We start from the raw sequence: 25986 nt of genomic DNA, 5'->3' as shown, positions 1-25986 counted from the left end.
TTTTCTTTGTACTTAACTTTCTCTTCAATTTCATGTGTTTTTCTTATGTTATATCCAAAGGGTACATTGGGAAAGTCTATATATGGGTAAGTTTACATGCAACTCTAATTCCACATTTTTTTCTATTCTTGTACTTAAGAATCTTGTATTTCAAAGAGCCATGTAGTTAGACCGGATCAGGGCCCTAAGGCCTCTGCATTCCAGTCTGCACCCACTCCATTGCAGCCTCTCTGTTTGGATCCCAAAAGTTAAAAGACTAGCCATGTTAGCCATACCACATCGTATATTTCGATGCTAATTAGAAAGATTAAATACGAACTAATTATAAAACTAATTGCAGAACCTAGAGCTAATTCGAGCTAATCATAGATTAATTAGGATCAATAGATTCATTTCATAAATTAATCTAAGGATTATGTAATTAATTTTATTATTAGTCTAAATTTAATACTCCTAATTACCAACTAAACATTCAATGTGAATCCAAACAGAACCTTAAGCCAACACCTCCTAACCTCCCAGTAAAAAAACACCTTCCAACAATCCAACTCGAGCCAATATCTCCCAGTTGTGGGATCCTTTTACAGCATGCCAATATCTTCTGTGAATGTATATTTCCGTATACATCGCGTCAAAAAGGAAGAAAAATCCAGAGCGAGAAAGAACAAAAGAGGGACCGAGAAAACACATGACCGGGCCAGAAGAGAAAGGTCGTCCGTCCACTTCGCTATCATCCCCACCTCCCCCGGAAGCCCGCTCCAACCCTGCGCATGCGCAACCACGTGTCCGCCGGGCTCCCTCCGCTCACCGCCCCGCCCGCCCGCTCCGTCCGCGCGCGCTGCCCAAGGTGAGATCACCGGCTCCGTCTCCTCCCCGCCGCTCCCCACTCCCACCCACTCCCACTGGTCTCCTCGAGAGCCGCGAGCCTAGGGGCCGCCACCCCTATAACTGCCCCCATTCCCCTACCCGCGCTCGCTCCCTCTCCTCCCCAAATCCCCCACGCTTGGATGGATTCCATCGGTACGAATCGCACCCCGCTGCGCTCCGTCGCCGCCTCAGCCACTCGAAGCAGCGCGCTGCCGCGGCCGCACCGCCACCCAGCGCTCGGCAATCGGTGAGTGGCTCTGTCGTCCGGCCTCGATCACCCCTTTCTCTGGATGTTCATTTCGTGCTGCATTTTCTCTCGATTCGTGGCGCGGCTCGGGCCGACGCTGAATGCTGAGCGCGTGTTGGCTCCGTGCAGCCTGGCGGCGACTAAGCTCGGGATCGCGGCTCGGTGTGGAGGATCAAGAGGGTATTTCGGCAAGGTTGGTGTCTCGATTGTCGTATTGTCATGGCACGCTGATTTGTAGATTGACTGATCCAAGGGAATTCGTGGTCGCGCAGGTGCAGAGATTTGACGCCGCGCGGAGTACAGCGGCGAGAGCGCAGAGCGGGAAGGCGGGGAGAAGTGTGATCAGGGTATCTAATCGCGCCATGCTCCACGGATTCTATTCTATTGTAGTAGAGCACTACGATTCATAGAACCGTTAGACCACTGGTCTATGTTGCTTGATATAATCGTGGTCATTTTCATGTGGTGGGTTTATACCATTCAAGTAAAACTTTGCTATATGCAAATGTGCTTTGTATTTATAAGCTGTATGCTGCCATATTTTGCTATTCTGGAATTGAATTTTGCTTCTGAACTTAGTATGCATTTTTTTACCATATGTTCTTTTGGGGATAATGTTTATCCATTTTGTAACTACAGGAAATGGGACACACGTCATCTGATAGTGAAATGCCCTTGAACTATTCTTCTGGAAAAGCTTTCCCTTTAGGAGTGTCACAAGCTGATGGTGGGCTGAATTTTGCGATATTCTCACAGAATGCTTCTTCTGTCACCCTTTGTTTGAAACTTCCAGAGAGGTATATTTTCTCCCCTAAAACTGTGTTGTGATGTTACTTTCAGTGCCATTCGACCTAACTATTCGCTAGTTTACTGAGCCTCTTTTGTGTCCCCTCATAGATGAACCTATTTAGTTTCCTGTCAGCCTTGGAATCCTAACCTTCGCCATTCCAGTTTTAGTTAGCACTAATGTCACTTTCTTTGGGACTTTTTGTCAAAGTTTGGTCAGTCAGTCTACTCATGTTTGAGGGTCTTATAGATATGGCAATACTGTTTGCACAGCTTGCTACATGTTATTTTGTGTTTTGGGATATATTAGGTACGTTGAAACGTAAAGTGCTTTAATGAACACCCTGACCCCCACTTCTCCCCAAATAAAAAGAATCTCATACGAACAGACCAAATAAAAGCCATAATTGATGGGTTATTAACAGATTCGGTGCACAAGGAATGATATAGTTCATGATTCCTCATATATTTTTTTCCTGTAATGATCTGGATCATAAGGTTAGAGCTTGGTTCAAATAATCACCTTCCTGAAAACCACTGTATCTGTAGCCTTTATTTCTTGCTCGCTCAAAAGTAATATGGCATGCTTAGTATGTAAACTTATGACTTTCTGTAATCTTATTTTAGAGGCACCCAAGATGATGCGGAAATTGTTGAGTTTGCTTTAGATCGCCAAAAGAACAAAACAGGAGATATATGGCATGTGTCAGTGGAGGTAGTTTTCTTTAGTTCTGATATTTCTGTTAGCTTTGGAGATAAGCACACTATTCTTTTTTGTCAACAACTTGTTGTGGACTGACATTAATGCAAAAATAACTACAATATTATTTCTGATGTATATTATTATTATGATTCCATAATCTTCAAATGTCTGTTCCATTTTATAAAGATCACCTACATTTTTGGGAGGGACCATACCTGATGGGATGCCCTATATTTCTGAAGTGCTGGCCTTGTGTTATAAGCTTGATCGTACCTGTTGAGTATTGGCTCACAAAACGAGCTTTTTTGCTTGATCAGTTCTAACATATTTAACGTCTATCTGTTGTGGTGCTGAGTTTAACATTTCCCCTCGTACACATACTCTATCTATTCTTAAATCTTTATCCATTTTGCTTCTATGTAGTGTACTATGATTATAGTTTTTTTACTCGTTTGTCAACCTTAAAGAAGCCTTCTCTGTCTTTTTTTAAAAAAATTTCAGGGTTTGCCTGCTTCTGGTGTTCTTTATGGGTATCGCATTAATGGTCCTCAAGGGTGGCAACAAGGTCATAGGTTTGATGACAGTGTTATTCTACTGGACCCTTATGCAAAATTAGTTTCTGGTCGAAAATACTTTGGGGTTGACAAAGAGGAGCCAAGTCAGCTTTTCGGAACTTATGACTTCGATAGCTCTCCTTTTGACTGGGGTGACGATTATAGGCTTCCTAATTTGCCTGAGGTATTACCATCATTGAGCATAGCGCAGAAATATCCCAAACATGTAATTCTCACCACATTTTTGGTTCTTTAATCTAGTCAGATCTTGTTATATATGAAATGAACGTCCGTGCTTTCACTGCTGATGAGTCCAGCGGGCTTGGTCCAGCTGTTCGTGGAAGCTACCTTGGTCTCATTGACAAAGTAAGATTACCTATTCTGTCACCTGTAACAACATCAAATTTTTTGGTCTTCGGATTTCCTCGCTCCTACTTTAGTAAGATAACCTGCGATTATTATTACAAATTGTTATTTTTCCTGATTTAGTTTTAGGTATTATGATATTGAACGCAATCTACCTTCCAGTTTCCATGCTGATTTTTAATGACTTATGCATGAAATAGTTCTGGTTTCGTAGATTCCTCATTTGCTGGAACTTGGCGTTAATGCAGTGGAACTACTCCCTGTTTTTGAGTTTGATGAACTGGAATTCAAGAGGTTCCCTAACCCAAGGGACCACATGGTAAAATTTGACAACTTTTTGACGCATAATGTCCTTCACATTTTTCAGTGGAGTGATACCCCATCTTTTCATTTGGAAGGTAAATACATGGGGATATTCTACAATCAACTTTTTTGCGCCCATGAGTCGTTATGCTAGTGCTGGTGGTGGACCGGTGGCTGCTTCCAAAGAGCTCAAGCAGATGGTCAAAGCTTTACATAATGCTGGAATTGAGGTATTGACATCATGTATGCATGGTAAATCTTTTTCTTGGGCATTTTTTAACATCCTGGACCAAAAAACATTAATTGTATAATCATTTTTCCAATAGGTTATTCTGGACGTTGTTTACAACCATACAAACGAAGCTGATGATGCTAACCCTTATATGACTTCTTTCCGTGGCATTGATAACAAGGTGATTGTTGATTGTTGCTACATGTCCTATCATTTAAGTTGTAAGTCCATATAGAGAACTCCTATGTTAGAACCTCATAAGTTTCTGGATGAATTGATACAAAAAAAGACGAACCATGATTCTTGCAGGTCTATTACATGTTAGACCTGAACAACAATCCTCAGCTGCTGAACTTCTCGGGTTGCGGTAAAACCATGGTCCTAAACTTCTATTTCTAAATTGATATGTGCTTTACATTATGTGTCATTTTTTTTGGATGCAATCTGATACTTCTTTATCAGAGTAGAACCCATCAATTTGCATGGTATCCTTTTCCTTGGATTTAGGGGTGGTTGCATCATTGTCAGTTAATTTCATATCTTTTGCGTTCATCTTGCTATTGTATTTATTCAAGTATCTCTGGTGATTAAGCAGTATCTTTGTCTATTAATTTGTTGCCAAGGACTTTGAATGATACATTGTTGTTTGATGCATGTTCCACGTTTCCATTGGCTGTTACACTGCCTGGAGACTGTACCTGGAAATTATAAACTCAATGTGGTTGCTATGTTAACTGCTAGAATGGTGAAGAAAAGTCACTCATTCATTGTAAGCTGATATAGATATACAGCCTTACATTGATTTGAAAGCTGCAACCTATAGGGCAAGCCTTTTTGAACATTTGTGGAAACCTGCGTAAATGTCACGTTGGCCTAGTACTCTAGTTCTAGGTGGCCTGTTTTTTCTATTCTGTAGATATGTTCTGAATATTACAATTAGCAGGACATGTGTTTGCTTTTTATACTTTGTCCGGTTGAATACAGGAAATACACTAAACTGCAACCATCCTGTTGTCAAGGAACTTGTGCTCGACAGTTTGAGACATTGGTATGGCAGAGCTTACATATATGATTTTTCTGTGATACCTGTGTATATATCTCATGCATACTTGATCACATATTTGCTCATAGTAGTACTTGGTGGCCTGTTGCTTTGATTTCTACATATATATTTGTGCACTCCTACTATCAAATGTATACAAATATTTATCTGGAGCTTAAACTCTCAGATCTATATGATCAAACCAAGATGCTGTATCTCATACACACTGATGTCCATGAAACTACCTCTAGGATACAGTGCGTGCTCTTGTTAGTTGATAATTAGCAATCATTTGGCATGTGTATGATGGGTTTCATAAATAGCTGCATAAGATGGATAATGCACCTGTCTAGCACATTACCTGATAACAGTTTCCTTATAGTGTTGTTTCTGATTTGCATGATTGTTTTGTTGCTTCAAGGGTTAAGGAGTATCACATAGATGGATTTCGGTTTGACCTTGCAAGTGTTCTTTGTCGTGGACCAGATGGCAGTCCTCTTGATGCACCTCCACTCATTAAGGTACTTCTTTTGAAGTTGTAGACTGCAGTTTCGAACTCTAAATGACACTTATAGCCCGCTATGGGTTTTTTCTTTGTTGGTCTTTTTTATGCCCTTTTTATCCGGCCAAATGAAGTTAATATATTTGATGCCAACCCAAAAAAATTGATTCTTAAATGTTACTGTACTATAATAAAAAGTTCTGACATTTAACTGTGCCGAACCTGACAGACCAATTGTGAAAGTCAGGTTAAATTGTATATACTTTATAGCCCTATTCTGCTTGTTTACTTCCTATTTTTTTTGTTCTTTAAGTGTCTATTGGGAAAAATATCTAGTGCAAATTCATATTTCTGTGATTATGTAAATTTTTAATGTGTATTGTTGGAATGGATAGATAGCTAGACTTTATGGTATTGAAACATTTTAATTAACCATCACCGGCTGAAGAAAATTGTTACTGGTGAATATATGGCCCATCATTCTCCGCCCGATGGATTTAATCATATTTGTAAACCTATGAGATGTTCTTCGTAATGATTTTATCTGATTGTCTACTTATTTGGTTGAAGGAAATTGCCAAAGACTCTGTATTGTCTAGGTGTAAGATCATTGCTGAACCCTGGGACTGTGGTGGCCTTTATCTAGTAGGGAGGTTCCCTAACTGGGACAGGTAATTTGATCATATATTTTTTTTAATTTACTATATGAACTTAAGGGTGTTCATTTCATTGTTTCTTCTTTGTACTGTTTAGCAATATATGAATACTGTAGCATTATGATGAATGTAATGCAAAAGAGTATTAGAGTAATATCTTCTCTATAATGATTCATGGATAGTAGCACTGTAGCTCTGAACTACACACTCTTGAATAACTTTGGAACAACACTCCTTTCAAATGAGGTTTTGGGGTGGTCCCTTGTTGATTTGAAATGTCGCCACTAAATTGTTCTGTTGAGACTCGGCATATATGATTCAGTATCCTTTAAAGTGATGATGCTGACTGTACATTGCCACTAAGAGATCATATGTTCTATCTTAATTTTCACTTATTTCTAAGAAATGATGAGGTGCAATGTGTTTGCCATTGGCCCTGTAGGTGGGCTGAATGGAACGGACAGTACAGAGATGATATTCGAAGATTTATTAAGGTACTGAGGTGTGCTTGACTTTAGAAGTATATCCTATAATATGCGCATCAAAGGGTTCTGTTGATGCCTTGATGGAGATTATTCTCATGCTAGTTTTTTGTTCATTTGGCTCATGAATTGTGATTCACACATTTTTCTTTAACCATTACATAGGACATCCCATTGGTGATGTATTTCTTAGCCCTATACTCCGGTTGTGCTCATTTTTATCATTTAGCTGGTGCCAGCTAGAAATGTCCTCATGACATAGAATTTTTAACAGAAAACTCAGTTTATTGTGGAAGCAGTCAATGGTGAGAAAAACAATGAAGACATTGCTTGAATATGGTGCAAAAGTCTCCGCTGATCAAAGTAACGCTACAACACGATTTATTCACTAATAAATGGTGAAGCAACTCTGAATCAATCTCTATGAGAAAATGAACATCCAAACATTTCGGTGATATTTGAGTTAGCTTAGGGAGATATACACCTTGCTTTGAAATGGTAGCCTGAAACAGTGCCTGTCTGAGCAGCTTTTAGAAAATGGACAACAGGGTTTTCCCAGTCAGGGTTAGTTTTTCACAAGCACTTATCCGCAGCTTTAAGGGATCGGTGTCATCACCAAATTATAATATTTTTTATTGAGTATATTTCAAATTACACAATTCTTAAGCACAACCATTTCTTGTGGAGAAGTACACAATCATGATCCGCATCATCATTGCAAAAATCATGAAGAGATAGAGTACAATGTTATCAACCGGCTGAACTGTTTTGCTTATGAATGTCTGTTTCTAGTTTCAGGCTTCTTTTGCAGAATTCCAGTTCACATTTATATGCAAGTGGTCCATCTAGTAGTGGGCTGCTTGCGCTAGTATTTAGCTGAAATGGATTGCATTTCTATATGATGGATAAGTTGGCATTTAGTTTCTGTATCCCTGTGCTTGACCATAAACCAGGTCTTTAGAGGGATCCTTTCAGATTTTTTTCCTTTTCCTTTTTAATCAAAGATGGTAAATGCAACCAGAAGGTTTACTTTTCTACACTTCTGTGGGTTTCGAATAATTTTGACCTGAATGACCGGAAGAGTTTTGCACTCTATCGGAATATTTTGATTTCTGATACATCTGTCTATAAATCTTATTCTCAATCACGAAGGAATGATCATTGACCAAATATTACTAAACATTTGTAGGGAGATCCTGGTTTGAAGGGGGTATTTGCTACTCGTGTTTCTGGTTCTGCGGATCTCTACCAGGTTCTCTTGTGCTTTTTCTTTACTGGCCTGTTATTTTAGCCATTTGCTCTGACAATATCGCTCTGCTTGGTCATCCTTCATTTTAAGTGCCACATGCTTTTGGGACCTTGATTTTGCCAATGTTTTCTGTGTGTAGAGCAGTTTGGTCAAAACTATGCACTCATTGTTTATATGTATCTTGTGCCATCATTAGAGTACAACAGTTATCAACATCTATCATATCCTTGACAAGAAGTAAGGCTCAAATTTGTGTCTTTATGGAAACTAATTTCCCTTGTTTAGTATTCATATTAATTTCTCCTGGGCCCAGTAAAGTTTAAATGTAGTATCTGTATAACAAGAACCATAGTACTAGTGGGATGCCATTCAAAATTGTGAAGGCAGTTGTCATGCTGTCCCCAGTCATTTCCGTTTTCTATATGGAATATTTCTTAGCCTTTATTGATGAGTTTTAGGTTTTTTTAGCATGGAAAGCAGGATCGGTTTCTTTTTTCGACGAGTGAAAAATTGTAAAATAAAGTCTTCTGATGTCTTGGTTGGCAGGTGAACAATCGGAAGCCTTACCATAGCGTAAACTTTATAATAGCTCATGATGGGTTTACTTTATGTGACCTTGTTTCATATAACTCTAAGGTAACTGTAGCATACAACACAATGGTCTCGATTTCTTACATTCAATGTGTTTTATGTGTTAACATGCTTTCTCATTTGAATGAAATCATATAGCACAATGATGCAAATGGAGAATGTGGTCGTGATGGATGCAACGACAACTATAGCTGGAACTGTGGCGTTGAAGGTACATGCTTTACTAAATACAAAAAAAATGTTTAGTATATCGGAATTGTCAAAGTTTGAGAGATGTTTTTTCCTGACATTGCATAGTACTGATATAGTATTTTATTGTAAAGTTGTTCAAAATTACTTAATGTCATTTTTAAATGTCAGAAACTTGGAACAAAGTGATCGGGAAAATAATGAACTTCAACAATTGTGATGGATTAAGCATAATTTATCAACTGAACTAAAAAGATTACTGATAGTTTTGAAGCTTCTATGCAAGATTAAGCCAAATAATTATACAAGTATTACATACCTTTTCAAACAAAAGCATGGTCATGGAGCTTTATCCTTTTTTTATTAGAAAAAATGTTTTATGTTACTCAATTATACATTGTGTGTCCAGTGCTATTAAAGTTTGTGCTCTTGCTCTGTTACAGGAGAAACAAATGATTTGATTGTGCGACGTCTTCGTTCCAGGCAAATGAAGAACTTCCATGTGGCATTAATGATCTCTCAGGTTTATATTATTGATTTACATGGTTACTTTTTATGCGTAACTGAGTCATGTATGACTTACGAGTTTCAATATACATAACAATAGGGCACTCCAATGATGCTGATGGGAGACGAATATGGTCACACACGTTATGGAAACAATAATAGCTATGGACATGATACTCACATAAATAATTTTCAGTGGGGGCAGGTTACATAATTATATCGATTTTCTGTTAGTAATTTATTTAATGCATGTAACAGCCTTAAATGCTAATTTTCCCTCTCTGATCTCCATGCTAATATAGTTGGAAGAAAGAAAGGATGGCCATTTCAGGTTTTTCTCGGAGATGATCAAGTTCCGTCATAACCATCCTATGCTGAGGCGAGATAGGTTTCTCAGCGAAGTAAGTTCAAAGATAATTTATTCTTAAGCGTTATTCCTGCAATTGACTGCTTCATTGAAGCTAACAAGTTCCCGTTTGCCAAAAGAAACCATTTTTGAAAGTATACTATTGTGCTGCTCTCAAACCCCTGATCACAGGAAGGATAAAATTAACCATCTTTTTACACTGCAACTCCCCCACACCACCTAAATGTTTTTCACTGCACTGAGACCTTTCTTGTTGGTAGAATGATGTCACCTGGCATGAAGATTGTTGGGAGAATCAGGAAAGCAAATTTTTGGCATTCACGTAAGGAAGTTATCTTATTAAATAAGTGTTACATTCTGTCCATTGAATGTTATTTCTGATGCCCTTTTACTGCAAATCTTGGATTCTTAACTGCTTGTTCATGATTCTGGTGCAGGATACATGATCACAATTCTGGCGGAGATATCTATTTGGCATTCAATGCTCATGAGTACTTTGTGGATGCTGTAATTCCCCCACCACCGCAGCATAAATCTTGGAGCCGTGTGGTATGGATAGTCTGATCCTGCTAAAATTTTTATACTGAGTAATTTGCTGTTTGGCCCTATGATGCTCAAGCTCCTGTTACCCTATACCATTGTTTACTGCAAACGTCAGTGTTGTCTTTACTTGGTCTGGCTAACTTTAGCGCTGCTTCTATCTCAACTTGCCCTTCTGTTTGGCTAGCTTACAATTGCTTCATGGCTAGCTTTAGTGCTGCTTCTATCTCGACTTCCCATTCTGTTTGGTTAGCTTACAATTGCTTCATTTCTTTTCTGCAGGTGGATACCAACCTGGAATCACCAAATGATATTGTCCCAGAAGGAGTGCCACTCACAGGTTCAGGGTATAGGATTGCTCCTTACTCTTGCATCCTGCTCAAGGCAAAGCCTTAGTATGGTGGAGGCAAGTCATTCTCTAGGAAGCATAAGAATAATGTTGATTTTAGCTTTGGTTGGTCGGTTTAAGATAGGCTGACCTTTGCAAGTTCTTAAGTCTCGACTGCGCTGCAATGCAAACATAGCAAACTTTGATATGTGAAGTTGGACCAATCTTTGCGAAGATCGACTGGAGGGAGCCATGGTTGCAATTGGTACGGTCAAGGAGAACTTGTTTGTAGCAACACATGGCGAAAGATCCGCACAGAGAGAAGCAAGAAGAGCCTTATTAGTCATTGGAGTTCTGGTTCGGGGGAAGCATGTCTCGTTTGTAACTAGTATTCATAAATGTTCTATCCTTTCCCGTTCGACCTGCAAATGGCAGACAACCTCTTGTTTTGTTTAATAAATATGGCATTTCCCCATGTTGACATATCTGTACTGTAATGAGAGCGTGATTCCCTGTACTGAACATAAGTTGAAGACTGGATGCCGGAACCTTTTTCTTCTGTTGACGCATGTTGTTGGAGGTTGCTTGCACACTGATGGGGCCACACGGACCGCACGAATTCTTAGCCAGCAAGGTACAGCATGTCCGTCCAGACTGAAAATACCATGTAGTTTCCTTATTACAGTGGTTAGCAGCTTGGAATTGGGATTTAGCATGCTAGTACCCGTACTGTTGAAACCTTCGTGCTAGGCTGCTAGCGGCCTTGGAGCCGTGTTGTGGCGGTGGCATGCCCACCGCGTATCGGCCGCGGCGGCAGGTTCCCGTGTCCGCCTGACGGCGACGGCGGCTGGTGCCGAGAAGAAACATGGAATCGAAATGGGGAAGGATAGGATGGAATGCACCAGGGTTCCCAGGCGGGCACCAACCTGCGCTCCCCAGTGCTGCCAAAAGAACAGCCGGCGACGACGTGACAAGATAACATGGCATCGCCAGGGCCGGGCCAGCGGATCCCCGAGCCAGGCATGTGACGAGTTCCCATCTCCGTCTCACCTGAACGCCACCAATGCGGACAGCTCCGACCACGGCCGAATGAAATGGATCCCCCACCCCGGTTTCTTGATCATTGGCCGGCAACCACCTTCCGAGTTAGAAAGCCAGCGGAATTATGCGAACGCCTTTAGGTGAGGCCGCGTATACTTAGGCACTTAGCTGTCTTGTTTGCGGGTACTGATGCTACTGCCCTGCAAAGCTGCGGCTGCCATCATGATTTGCATAGTACTATATGCGAAAGCGATCGGGTCGTTAGTACTAACCACCATTTACCTCACGGATAATGGAATTTGGCACTTGTTTAGCGCAACCCTGATCATTCACCGGAGACTAATGAACCACCCGGGTGCCTAATAACCAACGCGAAGCTGGTCTCCCCACCGGACACTTGTCAATTTGCTGTGTCAGCTTTAGGGTATCCACATTTCTGTATTGTCGTTTTGACATCACGAGGGGCCGTCAGCGTATTCAACTTTTTTAGCCCAAGGATGAAAAAAAAAAGATGGTAGCTAGGAGTAACATTCCACCCTTGTAATCACCCGATGGCGGAGCTCGACACGTCATCGTTACCGAAGATTTTTTTTTTCTGTAATCGCCCCGCCCTCTCGTCACCACCCACGACAGTATACCAACTGTACCACACTTCGTCCGCCATGGGGACGGGACATGGTGGCTGCTCTGCTCGCGGTCTCCAGGCGAATTTGTGGCTGTCACGTCGCGAACCCTCCCGCCGCCGCTCGGAGCCGTTCGCCCGCTCGATCGGGGAGGTGGGCGGCCTGTCCGGCCTGGTTGGCACGTCGGTGTCGCCATTGCTGACTGGCCGGCTGGCCGGCCGGAATCTTCCAACCTGGGCACAGCCCGGTGTGATGTGCGCGACGGTCACCCGAAAATGTTGTGGATCGCACGGGAAATCGGGAACGAGACGTTGGGAGGTCATCTCACGCATGATCGGCGGTTCCATGAACGCGGCTGCAGAATCGGAGGACGTCCAAGTCTCGCAACTAACTACTGGCCTTGTGTCGAGCGTAAAGAACTCATCGATCTTGCAGGTGCTAAGTGCCAATCGTCCCATATTCTACGGTTTTTTGCAAGGAATTTAAGAGTTGTGATGGGTGGACATGTGGGGCTTTTAGGCTTTGCCACTTGAGTAGGTCTAGGTTAGATGTTGCTGCATTTATCCTGTTGCTCAAGTCCAGCGTCACCAAGCCGTGAAACTCTTGGGTTTTGGAAGGGTTTGGTTAGGTGAGAAGTCACTAGAGTTTTCTTACATCGATCAAGTTGACCATTGTGTAGGGGTGCATGCAACTTTAGCCTTGGAAGGATCTGGAGGTTCTTCGCAAAAATGAAAAAGGATCTGGAGGTTAGGCTGGAAATCACTGGATTTATCTTATGGATCAAAAGTCACAAGAAAATAAAAAGTCCCCATCTGCCATTCAAGCAGAACACGTTTCCTTGAAATTGTCAACCGATCCATCAGGAAGCAAGAGGACTTCTCGGAGAGATGTCTACAATAATAACGAGATTTATGTCCCGTTTTATCCCTAACCTGCTACCGTTTTGGAGGTAGTTCGGCAGTAATGAACTGTTTACCATTAGTCCGACTAAAAAATTCGTGGGCGGAACATGGGCTTCATTGATTAGTTTCAACAAGCTAATCATCTCCCTCCGAAGGCATTATTCTAGGCAACCAACCTTAGCTGGAGCAGTACGTACAAGTGGCCGCGCCAACGGCATTATCAACGGCTAGTGTAGCCGCATTAAAGTTTCCTTTTCCAAATTCACGAAACAAGGTTTTTTCCCCGTAATATACAAGGGCGCATTCCGAATGAAAATATATAGTATAGAAAAAAATCCAAATAATTCCCGATGAAAATGGGAAAGGAATTGCGGCGCTGCCAAGTGGGACCAAATATGGAGCCGATCATATCCAACGCGTCCTAATTGAAAAAATAAATAAATATTTGAATGGGCCCCATTTCAACAGTAGTCGTTACCACAGAGCTCCCTACAGAGGAGAAGAATTTCACATGGCCGCATTTTCCAAACCCCGAGAAAATCCAAAATTAGGTGCGTACGGCCAGGCACACAGTGAGAGGCCAGCTCACAACCGACCCTATCGATTTGCGCGTGGAGCAAGAAGAAGAGGAGTAGTATGTTGTAGCCAAATCATTTTCAGATTTTTATTTATCGATCTCGAATCGAAGATCCGGAGCCGCCTCGCTCTAGCCGGAACGCGCGCCGTCGATCGCCGTCGCGTACCGATCCGACGGCTGATCTCCGCGGGAAATTAGCGCTGACCCCCCTGGTGGTGTTGCTAATCGCGCGCCGTGACCTCGTCTTCCTCCTCTTTATAAGCTGCCCGCCTCTGCTGCCCCGGGCACCATTACAGTACGCGCACTCCAGCTGAAGCGCCTCGCACTCTCCCACAAAGCTCAAGCCGCTCGCTCCCTCCCGGCTACAGCTACAATGGCGCGCTTCCAGCTCGCGGCCCTGGCCATGGCCATGCTCTTCGCCGCCGCCGCGGCCCAGGCCCCGGCCGCCACCCCGACGCCGGCCCCCAGGGCGTCCCCCCCGCCGGCGACCCCTCCCCCGACCCCGGCGCCGGTGTCTCCGCCCGCGCAGGCCCCCGCGATGCCTCCTCCGGCCCCGGCGCCCGTGACTCCGGCCCCCGCCCCCGATGCCTCCGCCCCGGCGCCGGTTGAGGCCCCCACCCCCGCGATGAGCTCCCCGCCGGCGCCCGGCCCCATGGGTCCCTCCCCGTCGCCCACCAGCGACGTGCCCGCGCCCCCCAGCGCCGCCGCCGGCGTCTCCCCCGCCGCCAAGTGGGCCGCCGCCGCCGCCGTGGCCGCCGCCGCCGCCTTCTACTGAGGAGGATCCCCCCGCGCCGCCCCCCGCGGTGCTGTAATCTATTGCTATCCGTGTTGAGCTGTTGATTTTTCTTTTTGTTTTCACCATTTTTTCTTCTTTTTGCTTCACTATTCCATTCGGCATTCGATTCGGTAGGAGAGACTCCTGGCATCGTGTAGGATCGTGGCTTGGACAGATTGGTTGGCTGGCTGGCCCCGGTGGTGTTGTGATCCCCCATTTGTATAATCCCCTGTTAATTTATCTTCACCTCTTCTCCATCCATCTCTCACGGTTACTGTCATTGGATTGCTCCCGTATCCACATTTTTGCGTAGCTCGTTTCGTCAGATCAGAAAGATCTCGAAGAGCGCTTGCAGAGTAGCGCAGCTTGATAGTGTTGCTCGTTCTCGAGCTTGGAACGCAGGCTTCGGTCAGGCCAGGTCACTGACGATCGATGCGGGTGTTGCGATGCGTCCATGAGATTGAGGGAGGTCGTGCAGATCGAGCCGAGCCGCCGGGGGCGTGGATCTGGGCCGCGACCGTGCAGCTCCAGATCTGGGGCGCGGTCCGCAAGCCGCCAGAGGCCATTATTATACGCGCCCTACTCGGCGCGGTGGAGTAGTAGGGCTGGCCTGGGTGACGGAGGCCAGCTGGGAGTTCGCAGGCAGCGGCTGGCAGGTTAGGCCAGCGAATAGAAAACGCCACTGGGGGTCGGTGGGGAACGGTGGCTGGGGCTGATGCCGATGGCGAGGTGTCGAGAGCGCACTGGCCGGTGGGGCTGCGGGAGCACGTGCCCATCCCATTCGCAGCCCAGGCCTGCACGGTAATTTTTTTTTTGAAAAACTAGGCAGGAGCCTGCACGGACTGCGGCGGCGGGTTGCGGCCTTGCGCGGATGACGGGCGGTGTCGTTTGCCTGCGGCCGTTGCACGGACCGGTACAAGGACGCGTCAGCCGGGGGCGCGCGCGGCACGTACGAGTACGCCCGGCCAGGTCGGCCGTGCGCCGCCCGCTCGCGTACGGTGGGTGCGGTGGTAGTAATCAGTTCGCTCGGATGGGAATCGGAAGTCTGGCAGAGGCGGTGCCGGAGTTCATAGCGGTGGTGGCAGGGCGACGGCAGCATATTTACCTGTAGAAACGGCATCGGAGGGAAAAGGAAGCAGTTTCCTGCAAAAACCTTGGGTGCTCCCTCCGAGCAGCAGTTGCTGCGACGTGATTGTTTATTGGCGAGATTTGTGGGTAATCAGTGTGCTGAAAAGGCAGGTTAGGAGGGGCGGCGGCGCGCACCATGGGATCGGGATCAAGCTATCATGGAGAGCAACGCATCTGTTTACCCTTTTCGCCTTTGTTTATGTTCTCAGCGCTGTCCTAGCCTTTTGACACTTGCAGCGACGATAGCGATCTCCCTGACCGGCCGCGGCAGGCGTTTCGCTCCCCGTCAGAGGAACCGGCCACCCGTCGACGGCCGTGCGTTCACGATGCACCCGCTCCCATCCATTCTCCATTGGAAATTTGGAAGATTTGATGGATCATGGATGGATGTTCCGTTCGTTGCCTTTGCAGCTTTGCTTAGCCGCAGCATTGTGCGTTCTCCGCTTGCGGCTTTGGAGCTGTAAAGAAAGGAGCCACAGTACACCCCGGCCTCTTCTTTCTCCTGTTGCTTTCTTTCTTTGTGGGGGGGAGCACGGCGAAAAGAGTGGCTTTGGGAATTGGCCTTTTTTCCTTGCAGCCCTGCCGCTAAATCTCGTTCCGACGTGTGTGGGCTGGACCGTGGAGCATGTGTTCGCAAAGCTGGATCGTGCGCGTAGGGCTCGTTCCTGCTTCGTGCCGCCGATCATTCGGAGCCGTAGCTCCGGCGAAAGAGGCTCGTCCAATAACTCGCCATGGATGTGGATTCAGATGAAACCAGATGAGAGAGAGAGAGAGAGAGAGAGAGAGAGAGAGAGAGCGTGCGTTGAGACTAGGGATGAAAACGAAAATGGAAATTTCCGATTATCGGGAATCGTTTTTGAGATTATACCGAATTTTGAGGCTAAATGAAAAGGATAAAAAGATCCGAAATTGAAAACGAAAATGATTTCAGCTTCTTCCGACCGTATTTTACCGGCAGTAATTATCGAATTACGTTCTTCAACTCCACCCAAATCAGAGAAGAACAGATGCGTCGTGCCCAAGGCCAAGTTCGCTGGGCTGTGGTCCTGCTGCACCCGCACTTGCCCGCAGCGCTTGGCTGCGCCGTCCGCACAGCTTGCCACCGCGTACCTTGACTCCGCTCTGAGATCCGTCGTGGCATGGTAGCGGCGCCGCCGGCTGCCACCGCCTGCCTCCGTCGCCGCGGCCTATTTGAGCCGTCTTGCCTCTCGCCCCTGCCCGAGCGCACCGCAGCCTAGTCGAGTCGCCTTTGCTTCTCCTCGATGCGCTCGAGTAGGGAGAAGAGGTGTAGAGCACGGAAGGGAGAGGGGGGCGACCTCGGCCATGGCGGCCGTGTGCTGGGGGAGAGCTACAATGGGTGGATCTGCTGGCCATGGCGGCCGTGCTGTGAGGGAGGGAGAGGATTAGGCGGTGCTATGAAAGAGGGAGCGGAGGGGCCGCGGTGAAGGCATGGTGGCCAGGGGATTTGTTTGCAGACAGAGATAGAGGCGAAAGAGAGAGGAGACGGATTGGCCAATAGAGGACACGGAGACGGTAGCTTGAAACAAACCTCCATTTCGTAGCCATTCAAAAATAATCCCTGAGGATAGTGAGCTTGTTATCGATTGATTAATCCTTCAATTTGTGTTTATCCATGTTGTAATTTTGAAATTTTAATATGATTCATAGTTGTTTTATCGTTACAATGCAGAAAATCCTTAGTGCTTATACATACAAGATGGGTCCGGTTATACAGCTAGTGTCATGCTCCACAGTTTAATATATTTATTATTTTTAAAATATCGTTTTGTGAGTTTCGATCGTTGTCGATATGCTATCGATCGGATACTTTCATTTTTGATACTACCAGAATACCATTCTCGTTTTTGATAATATCGTATCGTTTTTATTTTTAAGTAAAAAATATGAAATTAAAAATGGTTGAGCCTTCTGGCGATGTTTCTTACCGTTTTCATCCATAGTTAGAGACGCAACATCTGCTCCGTTTTGCCTGGTCTGCGGGGCCCATTTATCATTTGGCGTCCTTTTGTTGGGGGGGGGGGGGGTGCCTGCTCAGCAAGTGTGATACAGGAGAGGGGCTCAGGGAGTCAGGGTGTAGATGCACCGCAGGCGACACTAGGACTGTCATCATCAATGAAGAATTCGCGGCGGCCCAGACAAAAGGCCTTTTTACAGCCTTGAGGCAGCCCATAAGTGGATCCTACCATGGCGCCGCGCCATTGCAGCAGGTGTTCGTTCTTAGATCTAGGTTAGGCCCGTTAGAATTTCTTAGGCCGGCCCATTTCTTTCTTATCAGTCAGGCAAATTTGGCTTTGGGACACTCTTGGATCTCGTGCCATCCTCTAGCGAAGGTTGTGGCCGCTCGATATCGGCGGCCGCGACGCTCCTGCTCGGCCGCACGCGTTGTTCGCAGTTCGATCTATCCCGGCAGCAGCGCTCGCTCAAGGATGCCACGACCCACAGCGCCTGCTCCCGGAGGCGCGCGGCGCTCGATCCCGGCAACGACGGCGGCCCGCGAGCGGGGAGAAACTGCGCTATGGCCGGCCGCAGCGGCGCCAGCCTGGGAAAGGCCCGGGTGGCCTTTGCAGGCCGCGCAGGGTGGGTGGGCAGCGCGGCCTAGCTCGGCCGTGGCGCGCGGCGTGCAGACCACTTTGCAATCCTTTTGATCTCGACATACATTTCCCCAACTCCTCATTGCGCTCCCTTTCAAAATAAAGGGGAAAACGAGTCATACTTGGAGTGATACAAATCAAATCCAGAATAAATCACAACAATGCTCGCACCTCACCTAAGACCTGGTGCAGCAATGTTTTTTTCCCGCTCTGTATTTAGTGCTGAGTGCAGACATGCTTCTTCTCTGTCTACGTACGTACTGTAATAGATCGCAAATCACTGATGCGAAGTGCAAACAAGAGCACAATTCAGCAGCACATTTAACTGAAGTAAAACACCACACATAACAACTTTTTCTGAGGTGTCATGCAGCAATTTCGGTACATTGACATGATTAACTTGAAATATGACTGACATTTATGTTCGATTGTGGCTGTTCTTGACAAATAGATCCTGATCATGTTGTCAGAAAATTGTATTGCTGTCTAGTATGTCAGGCACATTTCAGTAAATGTTTTTTTTTCGTGCTTGAATCATCTAGTATGTCAGGCATATTTCGGTAACTTTTCTTTCCAGTAAACAGCATCGCCATTCAGTTCCAGGTTGGCTGGGTTCCATCTTTTCTTTCTAAATTCGAATTAAATCGCTGCCATGGAATCTGAGCCTCTAAGCTCCGGACTCCGGAGGCACCTTGGTCTGCGAAACTGATCTGTTTCTGAAAAAGAAAAAAAAAACTGTTTGGAGTTGCAATCGGTTCCAGGCTTCGAGCACAGAGATGCTAATGTGCCATGGTCCAGCATCATGAGCTTGCATGAGATGGGAAGGCGACAGGGAGCGGGAACAAATGGAGACGTGCCGGTGTCCGTTGCTTTGGAGTCGAGGGAGGAGGATATGACCGGGCTGAGGCGCTGAGCTCGCCGACGCGCCTCCACTATCTCCTGCTTCCCCTCCTCGTCGCCGCAGCGGCGGCGGCCAGCGCCAACGCGGACGCGGAGGCGCTGCTGGCGACGAAGGCGGCACTCGCGGACCCGCCCGGCGCGCTGGCGTCCTGGACGAACGCCACCACCACCGCGGCCCCCAGCCCCTGCGCGTGGTCCGGCGTGACGTGCAACCCGCGCGCCGCGGTCATCGGCTTCAACCTCTCCGGCCGCAAGGCCCGCAACCTCTCGAGCCCCGTCCCGGCAGCGCGCTCCCGCCTGGCGCACCTCGCGCGACGGGAATCAGCCGGAGAAGGAGCGGAAGGCCGTTCGCCGCACCCAGGCGGCGGGCGCCGTCGCCGTCGGGCGGCAAGCGGAGGAAACCGAGAGCGCGCACGAAACCACGCGGAAACCAGTGACTATTTTATAAAAATACAGGGGGTTATTTTATAAACACACCCCAGTTTGGATCGCGATTAATAATCGCGATACGAATTGAGGGTGTTTTTGTAAATATTTTGGGGTGGTTTTGTAAATATTCGGATCCTAATCTAGGATTCTTTTTGCAAAACATGCTGAGCACCTGCGACCTCAGTCCTCCTCACCACGGGCGGACGGCTATGGTGGCAACCCCGTCTCCATCCGGTCATCCTCACCTCATCCAACCCCGGTGATGATGAGACCGGGCCTGGCCGGTGCTCAGTACGCGTCCAGTCCGCCACCCTCCGCCGATGTACAGAGAGCGCCCGCCCGTCTCGCCATCCCATCCCCGAACTGGCGAACCTAGACGAGAAGAGGCGAAGGTTGGGGACGACGGCCGACCGGTAGAGAGATGATGCTCCAGGAGATTGTCTCGCGCGAAGCAAGCGAGGACGCGTCGCGGCGGAGGCGTACCGGCGGAGGCCCACCATTGACACGACGGGCCGATTCCGCAGATCAGTAGCATGGATCTACGGTCTACCTGAGCTCCGGCCAGTCCAGCGGAGAGATCAGTAAAATGGGCAGAGCTTGTCTGCTGGAACCTGTTGCCTGGGTGTCGTCCGCGCTCGCCCACCGTACCCTGTCGCTGCTCATCGCCGTTTGATCTGATTCCAGAACTGCAAGCGATCGCCACCCGAGGACAGGTCGACACGACCGCGGATTTTATTGGAACCTGGCTGGAATCGTGCTTGAAATACGAACAGTTATGCTTGCAGTGTGTATCAATGGCCTCGAGACCCACACGTCAGCCTTACGCTAAATAGCATATTGTAGAACATGCCCGTTTTCCAGATAAATTGTTGATTTGCTCCTAAAAATGGGGTCACACATTACCATCCCAGCATACTCCGTGGTGCACATCTAGTTCTATGCACGAATCAGTTACTCTTCTGAACTTTGGCGGTGAAAGATCGAAACGTACTAACCCCATTGACTATCTTTTTGCAGCGTCACTTCACCCATGGAAAAGAAGATTCTTTCTGCAGTGTAATGATCCGGAAAGCTTCTGATCTGTCTCTGTAACTCGACGTCTCGACGTCAACTAGTTCTCTCTCTCTCAGCCCTAGCTTTTGCAAAGGTTGCCGGTGCCGGTGGTTTCCAGATTGCAAAGGTTCATGTTCAAGAATTTTCTTTAGCAACCAACAAAAAAGAGAGCAACAGCTATAGCTTTTTGAGACGGGCATCCTTTAGAAACTTCTATCGACGCGTTACACATCCGAGTAAGTGTCCAACCGACAGGATCGCTGCTTTTCTAATGTTCCTGCCCCTCGATTCGATCTTTCCCTCCAGTTTTCGCCGAACCATCACGCCCTTACCTGCCCTGACAAGACAGTGATCTGAGAGGAGGATGTGCTGGACAAACCACTTCATCATCCATGAACACAAGAGGAGCAAATTTTATTTGCACGAAGTTAACCCAACAAAGAACGATCAGACATGATGTACACCTGGTGACGGATACACACAGCCATAGACATCAAGAGGACACGCCACGGCAGCGTAAGTACGTACACGAGCTGCACGACGAGCAATCGCCAGAAAACGTAGCAGAAATATGGACAGCAATTACTGATAGATTATTACACGAATGTCATCAGCGGCCAAGAACGTGTAGTCTGCAATGCATGCACTGTCTCTACCCTGAGACTCCGATCGACACGCCCGTGCTCAGATCAGCTCCGTCGTCAGAAGAGCGCGAGCTTGATCGCGGCGCCTGCGGCCGCGGCGACGACGACGGAGGCCGTTGTCGCCGGAACCTGCGGGGAGGCCGCGGACGCGGAGGCGCCGGAGCGCGTGGCGGAGACGGAGATGGAGAACTTCATGCCGCTGGCGCAGTGGCCGGGGACGTTGCAGATAAAGTAGTGCGTGCCGGGGGTGGTGAGCGTGACGGTGGTGGAGCCGCTGTCGTCGTCGCTCAGTGCGTTGGCGCCGGAGCCGGAGCAGGTGTCGTAGCCGCTCTTGCTCACCTCCGTCACCGTGTGCGCCTTGCTCACGTACCGGAACGCTGCAGCACACAATCCCGCGAGCTCAGCTTTGAGCCTTTGATCATTTGATGAAGGTGAAACGAGACGTGAGGGAAGCTCTATAGCTCACCTAGCGTGTCCCCGACGGCGAAGCTCTTGCTGCTGGCCCAGCTGTCGTAGTTGACGCCGGTCGTCCAGCCCTGCGAGTCGCCGACGGTGAACGTCGTGGCCGAGGCCAGCGCCGCGCACCCGGCGACGAGCAGCGCGACGAGAGGGAAGGCGGCGTTGGCCATGATTGATCCTAGCCTTACCTTAGCGTGCTATGGAAGGGGCGAGAGCGAGGGAGGTGAACGAACAGGGCAGATCACAATTGCTGCTACGTACGGCACTGGGCTGGAGGCTGGAGGGTCTATATATAGATCACAGGGTTGTTAAATGTTTCTGAAAAATAAAAATATATCAAAAAAAGGTCCACGTCAATCGAAGCATTTCGTCTGTGCGTTGATTTGTTTATTTTCTCACCCCTTTTCATCCGATTTGATCAAGAAAAAAATTCAAAGGGCGCGGTGCGTGAGGAGAATGGAATTGGAATGCCTTTGACGCGACTCAAAGCTTCAGCCAGAGGGGGCGCGCGAAAGTTGTGCGCAGGCCAGCTGGTGGTGGCATCTTCGGGCAGTTTTTGATGTGCGCGAGTTTTTTTTAATAAAGAAAAATCTCGATCTTGAACATATTTACTACAGCCAATCGTTTCACGAGTTATTAGATTATAAACCTCAAAATTAAGGAATTAATATAATAAGAGGGAAAGAGAGTGAAAGCTAGAAAGACTAAGCTTCACACTTTCTCTAAGTTTTTACTTCAATCTTGTCCTGATCCTTGTCAGCAACGAAAACTTTTCGCATCTATTATCTTCTTAGAAATTTTTGATGTGAAGATCGTTCTTTCTGCTTGACTGCCAAACACTTCATGAATATATCTTGTCGTCGCGTAGACACCGCACTAGGTCGATCTTTACCACGAGCTCTATTCCTCTCATATCTCCGTCCCTTCACACTGATCATGATCATCCTTCCAAGAATTCCATAGCGACGCCCCAGCAGCGTAGCAACACATCATCAAGATGCGTGCTGAGTTTCTGGCAACCTCGCGACTCCTTTTGCACATTTTCTAGATGCGTTCTAACAGAAAGGGGCCCGCGTTTGCATGGCGTTTGGACCCCGTGGGCTTTGGAAACAGGAAAGGAGCAGCCGTTGGAATCAAGCTTTTGATTTCAAAAACTGGTGAAGCAGGAATGGCTTCTGCTGTGCTGTGCCCTGCTCTGGAAAACGAGCGTGGGATGATGGCCGGCGAGGGAACTGATGCCAAAGTGCAGTGGAGCACCAAAGGCGCCGGTCGCCTCCGCGTTTCTTTGCTTGTTTCACACGCGCGCAGCGCCTGACCGGCACGCTCGGATTCGTGTCACGGTGTCAGTGACTCAGTGGGAGGCACTCAGCCAAGCTCGGATTCGTCAAGGCCCATGCATATATATGCAGGTAACGTGCCAATCCGCTCGGATTCTCCGTCAAGGCCGTAGGCGCAGCAGAGCTGGGCCCCGCTTCGTTAATCTGCTTGCGGGCTCAGGAATTGGGAGGCTGCTCCTCCACACGGGCCGCATAGGCCTAATCTCCCAAGAGGCCTAATTTTTGCACGTGTTTATCGGGGAGGGAGATGTGGTGGCTCACGGTCACGGCTCGGCTACTTGGGCGGCACCGCGGCAGAGCCACGGTGATGGCAGGCACTCACGAGTCACGACGCTCCGTGTTTCCTTCCAGTTTTCCACAAAGCGAACCACGGAAGATCAGGCAGACAGGCACGACAGCCCCGCGTGATCCAAAGCACACACTGATACGGTGATGCCGATAATTAGCCACGCACAATCTCCAGAAAATGTTTAACGCAGCGGAGATGTCGACAGCTACGTATTTCACGTACACGCCTTTACAGTCACCCACAAACGTAGCCAAGCCTCCACTATCTCTGTGATGACTCTGCCCTGCCCCCTGAGACGCTGAGTCGCGCGCCAACGGACGCGGCTGCGTTCCCTTAGAGCAGCGCGAGCTTGGTCAGAGCACCCGTTGCGGCGGCGGCGGCGACGACGACGGGGACCGTCACCGGAACCTGCAGGCCGCCCCCGGCGGTGCCTGATGTCGTCGCGGCAGCGCCCGGGGGCGCCGCGGAGACGTTGACGGCGAGCCTCATGCCGCTGGCGCAGTGGTCGGGGACGACGCAGATGAAGTAGTGCGCGCCGGGGGTCGCGAGCGTGACGGTGGTCAGGCCGCTGTTGTTGTCCTCGCTCCGCGCGTCGCCGCCGGAGCACGCGTCGTAGCCGCTCCTGCTCACCTCCGTCACCGTGTGATCCGTCCTCACGTAGCTGAACACTGCGGGCACGTACGCACGGTTTCCCCAAAGGATGCGTGTAAGCTAGCTGCAGCATAGAGACACACATAGGCCTAATAGAATCACGGCTTCACTCACATAGCTTGTCTCCGACGGCGAACGTCTTGTCGCTGGCCCACGCGGCATAGTCGACGCCGGTCATCCAGCTGTGCACGCCGCCGACGGTGTGCGTCGTGGCCGGCGACGCCAGCGCCGCGTACCCGGCAGCGAGCAGTACCGCGACAAGAGCCGAAGCGCTGGCCGCCATCTTGGTGCACAGCAGCTGACCGGCTGACGGGCGGGAGGCTTTGTGTGGCTTAACATCCGTAGCATTATATTGTAACCTCGCTTCCATTTGTATGATGAGAACACCGACCACACACAGACTTTCAAGATGCTCTCGAACAGAAAATTCATTTATCAAGACCTAGAGGGCACTGAAAACAGAAAATGGGATGCGGCTTGCTCTGAAAGCTGAGCATCGAGTGATGATAGCCATTGGTCACTTAGGGAACTGATGCCAAAGATCAGTGACTAAGCTGAACCAACGGACTGAGCCGTTTCACTTTCACCTGTTGCGTTGACCGGAGCCTGAAGAGAGCCACGCCTCAGTGGAAGACGCCCACCTGCCCAAGGCTCACGTCACGTCATGTCCCGTGTGAGGGTAACGTGTTCGAGCCTCCCTATTCATCGTATAGAAGCTTGTTCAAAAAATAAGAATAAAACATATAATCTAGAGGACCTATTAGAAAACTTTGTTTAGAAACGAGAAAGTAAAAAGGTTGGTACAGATCCATACGAGTAGATCTAGCTTTTAGTAAGCACTACTAGACAATGCTCTTTGATCCCAGTCTAAATGCTCAACGGTTCGGGATTATGCTAGTAGAGGCGGCTCCGTATGTATTCATGGGTATTCAACTATTTTTGATAAATATATATGCATCGAAAAATAAAAAATAATATCATAAAACAGGCTTCCCAATCTTACAATGACCCACTACTCCCCCTCCTCCGATGGCGGCTGGCGCTGGGCGCATCCGCGGCGGCGCGGCCGCGGCCGCGGCTCTACGTGCGCGGGAGTGCGGGAGGCGGGAGCGCACTGCGCAGCGTAGGGCCGCCGGCGCTGGACGCAGCTGCGCATGGCGGCAGGCGGCACACCGGCGGCAGTTGAGTGGCGAGACTCGAGCGCTCCAGCGCATGCACGCGCTAGGCCTGCAGGAGGGAGCTCCGCGGCGGCCGGCGCGGCAGCCAAGCGGCGAGCCTCAAGCGCTCAAACGCATGCGTGCTGGGTCTGCAGAGGCTACACGCCTCCGCAGAGCCGGCAGCAGCCGAGCAGCGAGCGGCCACCGCGCTCTAGGTCCACGGGGCAACGCACCTCCGCGGTGGTCGGCGGCAGCCGAGCTGCGAGCCACGAGCGAGGTAATGCGTCTCAGTAAGGTACTACATGCTAAAAATCGATGCTATCGTCAATTATTATACATGCTAAAAATCAGGAATTAGGCTGTTAATTTTTTTTTACCCTTTAAGATTTTGAATACCCATGCTAGAAATCCTGGGCCTGCCCCTGTCTGCCAGTAAAAAGCGCAGGCACACCGGGGATTTCTAATCCGCGCGCGCGCCAGGAGGCTTCCGAGCGAGCGACCATTAGCGAGAAATCGAAGGAAACATTTCATGTATGATCTACGTACGCTAATGATTGTAGCTACCCACATGCTAAGAAGTAAAAACAAAATAGAAAATTAAGGGAAAAAGGAAAATGAACGTTACGTGGAAGGATATCGCTGCATGCCCGCACCACACACGCTAATATGGGGATTGTCTAAATGTGGAGCCCGCGGGGTGGAGCGCGTCAGGCGCATGAGCGCATCGCGCGCCAGCAGTAGCTTGAGCAAGCGATTGCTGAATTGGATTTGCGAAGCACACCTAACCCTAATGAACTCACAACCTCCACCTAACCCTAATAAACTCACAACCTCTCTTGCCTTGCGTATAGCTTCGTTACTACCGTACACATGTAACCTTTATAGCATATTTTCGTTT

At 48.1% G+C, this 25986-nt stretch overlaps 3 protein-coding genes and 1 pseudogene across 3 annotated transcripts; 1 reads left to right on the top strand and 3 right to left on the bottom strand.

The window, feature by feature from the left end:
• Positions 1-752: 752 nt before the first annotated feature.
• Positions 753-11033, top strand: LOC112880709 (isoamylase 3, chloroplastic). The gene is made up of 24 exons (XM_025945454.1): positions 753-1114; positions 1244-1307; positions 1387-1461; positions 1754-1911; positions 2528-2615; positions 3105-3341; positions 3419-3523; positions 3738-3842; positions 3922-4056; positions 4153-4239; positions 4368-4425; positions 5043-5106; positions 5522-5621; positions 6173-6273; positions 6701-6752; positions 7930-7992; positions 8536-8625; positions 8719-8791; positions 9213-9292; positions 9377-9481; positions 9579-9677; positions 9904-9965; positions 10081-10192; positions 10466-11033. The coding sequence occupies exons 1-24, from the start codon at positions 1008-1010 to the stop codon at positions 10577-10579; spliced, it is 2334 nt and encodes a 777-aa protein (XP_025801239.1). The 5' UTR covers positions 753-1007; the 3' UTR covers positions 10580-11033.
• Positions 11034-13654: 2621 nt separating this feature from the next.
• Positions 13655-17004, bottom strand: LOC112879640 (annotated as a pseudogene).
• Positions 17005-20940: 3936 nt separating this feature from the next.
• LOC112882035 (mavicyanin-like) lies at positions 20941-21932 on the bottom strand. The gene is made up of 2 exons (XM_025946997.1): positions 21662-21932; positions 20941-21572 (listed from the first exon to the last, which is right to left on the bottom strand). The coding sequence occupies exons 1-2, from the start codon at positions 21822-21824 to the stop codon at positions 21253-21255; spliced, it is 483 nt and encodes a 160-aa protein (XP_025802782.1). The 5' UTR covers positions 21825-21932; the 3' UTR covers positions 20941-21252.
• A 1470-nt stretch (positions 21933-23402) lies between these two features.
• LOC112883070 (blue copper protein-like) lies at positions 23403-24250 on the bottom strand. Its single transcript, XM_025948289.1, has 2 exons — positions 24046-24250; positions 23403-23948 (listed from the first exon to the last, which is right to left on the bottom strand). Exons 1-2 carry the CDS (start codon positions 24212-24214, stop codon positions 23614-23616), a joined length of 504 nt encoding a protein of 167 aa, XP_025804074.1. The 5' UTR covers positions 24215-24250; the 3' UTR covers positions 23403-23613.
• Between the last annotated feature and the right edge of the window lie 1736 nt (positions 24251-25986).

This window comes from Panicum hallii, chromosome 2 (genome assembly GCF_002211085.1).
Source record: "Panicum hallii strain FIL2 chromosome 2, PHallii_v3.1, whole genome shotgun sequence".
NCBI lineage: Eukaryota > Viridiplantae > Streptophyta > Magnoliopsida > Poales > Poaceae > Panicum > Panicum hallii.
Note: the sequence above shows the minus strand (reverse complement) of the source record. Positions and strands in the feature narration are given on the sequence as shown.